The sequence below is a fragment of the Alligator sinensis genome, unplaced genomic scaffold (genome assembly GCF_000455745.1).
Source record: "Alligator sinensis unplaced genomic scaffold, ASM45574v1 scaffold1090_1, whole genome shotgun sequence".
Taxonomy (NCBI): domain Eukaryota; kingdom Metazoa; phylum Chordata; order Crocodylia; family Alligatoridae; genus Alligator; species Alligator sinensis.
This window is the reverse complement of record NW_005843157.1, coordinates 200,035-209,052: the sequence shown is the minus strand read 5'-3', so window position 1 is coordinate 209,052 and position 9,018 is coordinate 200,035. Positions and strand designations below refer to the sequence as shown.

Below are 9,018 nucleotides of genomic sequence, written 5' to 3'. Positions count from 1 at the left end.
TTTCCTGCCTATGCAGGGGGTCGGACTCGATGATCTATTGAGGTCCCTTCCGACCCTAACATCTATGAATCTATGAATCTAAGGGTGGAATTTTTTGAGGCACAGAACCTCTGACTCTGCTCCCATGTACTCAGCTGTGTAGAAACGTAGTAACAGGAATTATCTTCCTCCCACTTCCAGTTAGCAGGGCACAGTGTACAAGTCACTTCTGGAAAAGAGAGAAAGAAAGTACCAGCATAATTAATTTTCTTATAAACAATTGTGCATTAGAGAATACCAGACTACATTCTAGTCCTAATCCTTTTCTGTGTCGACAACGCTTTTTGGCTTTCTTCCAGTGCTTTGCCCAAACACTGTAACTGAGTTCTGTGGTGCTCAGGACACCATTTGATAAACAGTGGGTACATCTATATGAGACATTACGTCACTGTAGGAATGGGCTACAGTAACGTAGTGTTGGTGGGCAAAAACCTTGACTCCACAGCTACGTCACCGTAGTGATGTGCTCCCTCGGTATAGCACATCACTATGGTGACAAAGCGGCTAAAAAATAACCATATGCTATGCAGATGGTGCAGTATTGGCTCTCACCACGCCATCATTTAGTACTTCCAAAAGGAAGAACTAAATGACAGTGCAGTAACAATCGTGCCAGAAGGACATGTGACACAATTTAGGGTCTTATCAAAAGCTGACTGTTTTATTAGTCCATAGAATTGTTTTAAAATAGAAATACTGGAAGTGACAAATGATGACAGAAGAATTGTCCTGGGACAAGTAGTAAAGATTCCGCTGTCATAGTGTGAAAGGGGGCCATCCCCGGGCCTGTCCAATGTTGGCCCGACCCTCTGTTTCTGGGCTAACTGCCCACCTTTCTTTCCTGCCATGCCTTGATGGAACAATGATTATGATGTTACTGAGGTGGGAGGCTGCCCATTTACTATTCCAACACCAGGGGTCACTATCCACTGCTCCAAACCTCCCCTACAGGGTGGCCCATGCCTCACAGATGGTATGTAAATACTAGCACTTTTAATTCTGCTTTGGCCTTAAGCGGCCTCAGGCTTGCTGCAGTCCTGTCTCTACACCCTCGCTGGTGCTGGGCTTGCTGCAGCCCTGTCCCTGCACCCTCTCTGGCACTGGGGCTCTATACTGTAGTGTGACCCGCCATGAGGCCTTGTTCTCTCCAATAGCCGCAGCCCGGTCCACAAGTTAAAAACAACAACATAAATATGAATCCTTGGGCTATAACAGAATATGAGTAATGCAAGCCACACTCTGCCTCTTTAAAACCCCAAACTGCTCCTTGAGTATTGAATGCCTCCCAGCCCTGGGTACCTTGTAGACTTCTGGAGCCTCATTAGCCATGTAAACAGTCTATCCAGCAGCCACAGTATTTCTGGGTCATTCTTCCCTGCAGGAGCTCCTTCCCCTGGCACCTTGCCAGAAAACTAACTCCTGCCAGCCTCAGCCTGGGGCTTATACATGCCCAAGCCCTATCTCCTTCCAGTCAGCTGACTGACCTGTGTGGTTGGGCTTTTAACCCCTGCCCTCTTGGTACTTGGTTTTTCTAGACTCTGGTCTTAAAGGGCCACCCTGCCTCCTAACAACAGGGCTAGGGTTCCCTATTAAACATTGTAATGCTATACCAGATAGTGGGGAAGGAGCCAAAACACAGACAATATATAAATCACCAGTACGAAGCAACTGGTACTTGGTACCAGTTGCAGTAACTGGTACTGACTTGGAAGAAGGTGTTACTTCTCACTTCTGCTAAACTGAAGCTAGCCATGCAACTTCTTCCAGCCTTCTGCCCCACTTACCTACGTCCCCTCTGTGCCCCAGGGTACTAGACCTTCCACACTTAGCATCACTAAGACAGTTTACAGGATGTTCTAGAACCTGGGCTAAAAACATTGCCAAGTACAGTTCTTAGGGGCCAGATATCAATATCACACAGTCATAATCATAAATGGCATGATTTTATCTGCCCCATTAGAAGGCAAGAACTAAAGTGATCCTCAAAAGTGAACTAATTTCTTTAAAACACAAAGGTGCTTCCTTTGAGTGTAGAACTGAAGTGTGTTGCCCAGCATCACATCAGATATTGACTAACCACTACAGTGAGGAAGACAAGGGCTGGATTGAGACTTGTGGGATCTACTGTATGGACAGTGTCCACCTTGTACCCATGGGGAGATAAAGGACACCTGTTCTTATGAATGACAAACCCATTTACCATTATTTTTATTCTTATTCGTATTCTTAATCATCCCTTCCAGACACAAGCTGTCTCTCATTTCTTGCAGGCTACTTGACAAGTGGCTCTTGATGCCTTGCAAATGTCCTTGGTATGAAGTGGGGTTTTCAGTAGCTTCCTCAAAGGGCCTGGGAGTCTGAAAAACTGAATTGTACAGAAATACCCTTCATTAACTCTTAAAAATTCAGGTCTTACAACTGCTGCTGTTTTCTTTTCTTTGATTTGTCCAAGGTGTGTGTTTGTGTGATGACAAATGCAAGCAATCTGTGTACACATCAGAATGTAGACCTTGGGTGCATCTACACATCCATTTACTTTGGTCCAGATTTACTCTGATGTAAAATAAACCAGAGTAAGAGTTTTGGGGCAAGCATCTATACATGTGAGGATTAGGGAGAAGATTTGCACCCAGTTCCTTGCAGCCATGCAATGCACCCCTGTGGCCACTGGGGAGAGCTCCATGCTCCCCCTGGATGCGAGATCGGGACAGGAGGGGGCTGTCTCCTGGCCCCAGGGAGGCTGCCTGCTGTTGGGGTAGGGGCCATGTCCCCCTGCCCTGCCAGCAGGGAAGTCCTGACCCTGGCTCCCTGATCAGGGTCATGGGGCTTGGAAAAAGCTGCAGGGGAGGGGAAGGTCCCAGCTCCCTTCCATGATCTGCAAGTGGGGCAGCTAGCGGCTAATTCAATGGTAGGTGACCCACCAGCAGATTGGGGCAAGGGGCTGGGACCTACACCACACCTGCAGCTCTTTCCAAGACCAATGCCTCAATCACCTGATCAGGGAACAAGACTGGGAACTGCCTCTGACCAGGGCAGTTCCCAGCCAGTCCCAGGCTGCGTGGGGAAGTCTGCATTTGCAGCCCGGAGCTGGCTGAGGACTGCTGGAAACAGAACAGTCTCCAGCCAACTCCAGGCTGTACATGATTTTCTGGCTGGGAACTATCCCAGTTAGGGCCTAGAGACACTGCTCCCCACCCAATTCCATGAGTGCGGACCTGTGGTGAGTGGAAACAAGCTCCCCAGCCTGTGTCCCCCCTCCCCCCACCCCCAGCTCTGTGCTTGCAGACAACCCTATGATCTGGGAGCAGAGGGCTTGGAGCTCCCCGCTGCCAGGGCAGGGAGACATAGTTCCTGCTTGGGCTCCTGTGGCAGGGCCTGCCCCAGCAGCAGGCAGCTCCCAAGGGAAGTTAGCAGATTTGGCTCATGGCCAGGTGTCTACATGAGCACTATGGTGCCGTTACTAATGCCAAGTAAATTTTCTACTTGCATTTTCAGGTAGCAAATTTACTAGGCACTAGGGAGTTTTACTGAGAAGTAAACATGTGCACATGTAGATGCACACACTTACTTTGCAGTAAACTATGCTAATGTGAAGTTAATCATGTTGTGTAGACATGTCCCTTGATTTCCAAAAGTACATTTTAGAGAAGAGGATGATGTGCAGTAGGTGCAGTTATCTTAGTGAGGTAATATGCTTTCACATTTGATGAGAGAGAGAGATCTTTGGAGGGTGGTATCTTACTGGATCAAATACCTGGTTGGAATAAAGTTAGGCAAGCTTTTGAACACAGTGCATTCTTCATCAGGTCACATCTGACCAGTGGGCACATCTATATGTTCATTAATGCACTTGAGATACTAAGTATTTCGATTACTATTTCCTAAAGGACTAACTAAATGTGCAATACCTAGAGTTACTGCACATTAGCAGAGGTGCACAGTTATTTAGTGGTACTTACTGTGCATTAGCCTAATAATACCGTGCAGTCAGTTATTAGCTTGGTTTTACTTCAGCGTGCTACTGCACAGTGTTACTTGACTGATGCGCAGCAAGCATTTCATGTAGACCTGCCCACTGTGGTAATACCGTTGTCTGTTATTACCATCTGCACAAAATGCTGCAGCAGCACTGTGATTTGATGCAACTCAGTAACAATTAAATGTATTGACATCCATGCAATGACAAACATCAGAGTAAAATATTTTCCCACAGATCAAGAAGAAACGTAATCATAGAATGGTTAGAAGGTAAAAGACAATGCCATGATGTATATTCAGAATCTCATGGGTACATTCAGGGCTCATTAATTTTCAGGCAAAGCTCAAAAAAGGGTTCATTGACTGGAGAAAGCCAGGGTTTATTGCCTGGAATGTGGGAGAGATTTATAAATAGGCTCTGGAATGGATTCATGAGGGGCTGTCAATTCTGAGGGAAGCAGTAGTTTCCTTTCTTGATCAGGAAATATCTGTATGTAACATGTGGCACCAAAAGGTGACTCTGTGAAGGTAGGAATATAATTCTACAGCCAGGACCTAATGACTGAGTTAATGAGGTATGAGTCAGAAAGAACCAAACCCACACCCATCACATTTGGTGGGATTTCTTAACCTGAGAAACAAAATGGATATTCCAGTACTTACAGACAACTAGCAGGGCCATAAGGCCTAGGAAGAGTGCCAGGCATAGCACAGACAAAGTCAGAGCAACTGGACCCCAGACAGGGGAGAGTGCAGACAACCCTGAGAGAAACAAATCGTTGGTCAGAAAAGAAGGCTTGGAAATCACTCATCTGCAATGCCCTTTGAAAACTATTGTTTCTCTTGACTGACAAATGTTTTTTGAGCAATGGAGTATTCCAGGCATGTCTACGTGAGACACTTAACGGTGAATTAGGATAGTTTACTGTGAAGTAAGCATGTGTGTGTACATGTGCACATGCATACTTCACATTAAATCTCCCTAATCATGAGTACATTTGTTATCTGAAAATGCAAGTAGCAAATTTACTTGGCATTAGTAACCATAGCACTTGTGTAGATGCCTGGCTGGGAGCCAAATCTGCTCCACCAGGGGAGAGAGATAGCTCCCTTCCCCCAGGAGCTGCCTGCTGCTGGGGTAGGCTCTGGCACAGGAGCCTAGGAAAGGACTGTGTCCCCCTGCCCTGGCAACAGGGAGCTCCAAGTCCCCTGCTCCCAGATCATGATCGGGGAGGCCCCCGCTCTGCCAACACAATCAGGGAGTGGGGACTAGCACCATTGTTGTGGTGCTCGAGCTGGGAGGCCCTTATCTCCCAGCCTGAGACCCATGACCCTGGGACTCAGGCTGGGAGATGCTTATCTCCCATCAGTGGCTTTGTGGTTGCAGGAGCCAGTGCTGGCAGCTCCCTGCTGGTGGGGGCTGGGGAGACTTTGCTTGCCCAGCTCCTCAAGAATGGAGCTCAGGGGAAAACAAACTCCCCAGCCTGTTACTCCCCAGCTCTTTGCTCACAGAGCTGGGCAGGGAACAAGATCTCCAGCCCCAACTCTGTGTTTGCAGTTGTGATCATGGAGCAGGGGCTGGGAGCTCCTTGCATGGGGACAGTGCCTTACCTAGCCTGGAGCTGGCTGGGACCTGCCCCTGACCAGAACAGTTCCCAGCCAGCCCCAGGCTGCACAGGGAAGCATGTGTAGCTTGGAGGTGGCTAGGAACTGTCCAGTTTCAGGCAATCCTCAGCCTACTCTGGGCTGCACATGCAGACTTCTCCATGCAGTCTGGGCACTGTCCCAGTCCGGAGCAGGTCCCAGCCCTGTGCCCCAATCAGGTGATCAAGACACAAGGCTTAGAAAGAGCTGCAGGGGTGGGGCAGGTCCCAATGCCCCCGCCCTGATCTGCCGGTGGGTTAGCTAGAAGTGAGCTATCTGCTAACTGCCTCACTTGCAGATCATGGCAGGGGGGTGGGACCCCCTCCCCTGCAGCTCTTTCCAAGCCCTGTCTCCGTCGTTGGAGAGCCAGGGAGGAACTCCCTGCTTCAGGGGCAGGGGGACATTGTCCCCACCCCAGCAGCACCAGCCAGGCTCTGGGCTAGTACCTGGTGGAGCCTGCAGCTCCCCCCGGGTGGTTACATGGGCACATTGCAGGGCTGCAGGGAACTGGGTGCAAATCTTCTACCTAATCCCCACATGAGTAGGTACCTACTAGGGCTGTGCGAAACAGAAGTGCTTCATTTTGACCAACGTTTCAACAGAACGGTGTTTTGTTTCGACTGTTGTTTTGTTTTGCCCATAGGATATAATGGCCACTGTGGCTTAGCACATACACGTGACATGAGTTTTGCTCTCAAGATTTTGGGGTGCAGTTTCTCCAAATTCCCTGCACCTATCTCTTTTAAACTTGGCACACATCATGCCCTCAGAAGGGGCTACCATTCCAGCAAGTTTTATCCAAATCTGGCTAGAAATGATAAAGTTATAGGCTGTTTTGACCTTCCCCATTAGAGCCTATGGGAAAAACATCGAAACAACGTTGAAACAGCGAAATGTTTCAACTTGCCTCATTTCATTTTGAGGCTGTTTCAACCATATCTGTTTCATTTCAATGTTGCTGTTTGGACCTCAAAACAGATCAAAACAGCATCGAAACAAAACTGGTAGCGACATTTCGCACAGCTCTAGTACCTACCCAAAACCCCTTACTAGGAGCATGTACATGTGACGCTACATCACCGGAGCAACACACTACAGTGATGTAGCATCTGTGGACAAAAACCATGACACTGCTGCTACTTCACCATAGCAATGTGCTCTGTTTATATGGCACTTTGCAATGGCAACATAGTGACTAAAAATAATCAGGGTGCGCTCAACCACCCCAAGTATTTTTTCTCTATCCACCTATGAGGACAGTGGTTACATCTACATTTCACAAGGAAATGGCCAGAAGTAGGAAGTATTATTGATAGGAAGAGTTATTGGTCAAGCAGAGCAGTCTGGGTGATAGTCACAAAACTTAATCTCATGCTGTTTTGTGAGGGCAGAGGATTGGTGAAGTAGGATTAGCTCAATGCAAGGAGTGGTGAGAAGCGGCAGTGGTGTAACTCGGGTGTGGTGCCCAAGACATTCACCCCATGTGCCATCTTGGCGAGGAAGTGGAAAGAAATTACTGCTGTTGCAGCTGCATAATTGTACCAGTGGCACAACAGCAACCAGAATTTGTCACTGCCCCTTTGTGTGGCAGTTGTCCTGGGCACCCGGCTGCTTTGTTACACCTCTGAGAAGGCGAAGTGAGAAGTGGAAGAAGATACTAATGGCAGGTGAAACGTAAGGCAGAACAGCAGACACAGGGAAACAGAGGCCTGTTAGCAAAGGGCAGAGAAAGTCCAGCCAAAATTGCAGAAGAGACCATACCTTTATGTCTGTCTGGATGTCCACAGGCAGAGGCTGGAACTTGGGTCAGGAAATTTAAAGTGGTGTATCCCTCTTCGTCCTGCATCTGCAACCCTCCATGGTGCTTCCCTGAGTTATTAACTGATGGCAGGTCACAGACACTCTGACTGTCTTGCAACACCAGGGAGAATGATTACTGTCTCAATATATCAGCTGGGACTAAATGGAAAACCCATGCCAGACTTAAAACAAGGAACTTGCTGTTTTAAGGGTGATTGTGAAATTGTCAATGGTGAAACCTTTGATTTTTGCTATCTTTTCCTACTGAAGTCCTTGCAGGTTTTGAAGTTGAAATGGAAAGAAATGCCTACTCCTAAAACCCATCATTTAGACTTACTAGTCACTTCTCTTTGCAGTTCTTAAAGTACTTGAGTAATGAGGGCCCTGATGTCCTGGTTGCTGAAGTGAGAAGATGTGTAGACAAAAGTGTATACAGCATTTGGCACAATGATATCCAAATACCCAATAAGGCCTGCAGGTCCAGTGGCAAAATAAGAACAGGGCCTTTTCCTTTCAAGTCATTCCATCATTTGTGCTCACTAATTGCCATCTCACTTTGGACCATCTCTGGACTGAGATCTGGCACCTGCTCTGAGCTCCCTGCCACTATTCACTTTGGTACTTATATCACTTTTCCCCTCCTTCAATAAAAAGAGAGAGGGTCCTGTGTAAAAATGTCTGACCTCAATCTTTCCTGAATCGAATGACCTCTCTCTCAGTCACTTTTGGTTTCCCTCTAGAAACGAGAAGAATAAGGAAGAGACAAGGCAGCACCCCTAGTCCACAATCAATCAAATGAGACTCAGCAAGGACAAGCACGGGCCTGAACTTGGGATGGAATAGCTACATGAACAATACAGAACTGGGGAATGAATGGCTAGGCTGTAGTACTGCAATGAAGGACCTGGGGGGTTACAGTGAGCCATGAGATGAATATGAGCCAACAGTGTTCTCTTGTTGCCAACAAAGGACAACAGCATACTGAGTTGTATTAACAGGAGTGTCACTTGCAAATCAAGGGAAGTGATTCTTCTGCTTTATTCAGCACTCATGAGGCCTCACCTGGAATACTGTGTTCAGTTTTGGGTCCTACCCTCTAAGAAGGATGGGAACAGTTTAGAAAGAGTCCAGCACAGAGCAACGAAAATGATTAAGGGCCTGAAAGACAAGATGTGTAGGAAAAGACTGAAAGAGCTAGGGTTATTTAGTCTGGAGAAGAAAAGACTGAGGGGGGATTTGCTAAGTCTTGAAATACCTATAGGATGATTATAAAGTGGATGGGCTTTTCTTTGTGGCTGTAGGGGACAGGGCTAGGATCAATGGCCTCAAGGTGGAGAAGGGGAAAGTTAAGTTGGTGATTAGAAGGAACTTTCTGACTATGAGGGTGGCCAAGCATTGGAACAGGTGACCTAGAGAAGTTGTGGGATCTTCATGTTTGGAAACGTTCAGAAGTAGGTTAGACAGACATTTGACTGGGCTGATTTAGTCAGGGATGATCCTGACTTAAGTGGGGTCTGGACTTGATGACTCTGTGAGGTCTGTCCCAGCCCTACTTTC

General features: G+C 47.4%; 1 protein-coding gene across 1 annotated transcript; it reads right to left on the bottom strand.

Moving 5' to 3' along the window:
* Window positions 1–31: 31 nt before the first annotated feature.
* On the bottom strand, window positions 32–7,571 carry LOC112548393 (C-type lectin domain family 12 member B-like). The gene is made up of 4 exons (XM_025194079.1): window positions 7,423–7,571; window positions 4,681–4,779; window positions 2,240–2,404; window positions 32–208 (listed from the first exon to the last, which is right to left on the bottom strand). The coding sequence occupies exons 1-4, from the start codon at window positions 7,505–7,507 to the stop codon at window positions 63–65; spliced, it is 495 nt and encodes a 164-aa protein (XP_025049864.1). The 5' UTR covers window positions 7,508–7,571; the 3' UTR covers window positions 32–62.
* Between the last annotated feature and the right edge of the window lie 1,447 nt (window positions 7,572–9,018).

Excerpts from the sequence above, each read along its gene's own strand:
- LOC112548393 (XM_025194079.1), bottom strand. The coding sequence starts at position 7,507 with ATGCAGGACGAAGAGGGATACACCACTTTAAATTTCCTGACCCAAGTT. Across the intron at positions 4,780-7,422 it reads ACATCCAGACAGACATAAAG|GGTTGTCTGCACTCTCCCCT; the intron begins GTATGGTCTCTT and ends TGTTTCTCTCAG. Across the intron at positions 209-2,239 it reads GAATAAGAATAAAAATAATG|AAGTGACTTGTACACTGTGC; the intron begins GTAAATGGGTTT and ends TCTCTTTTCCAG.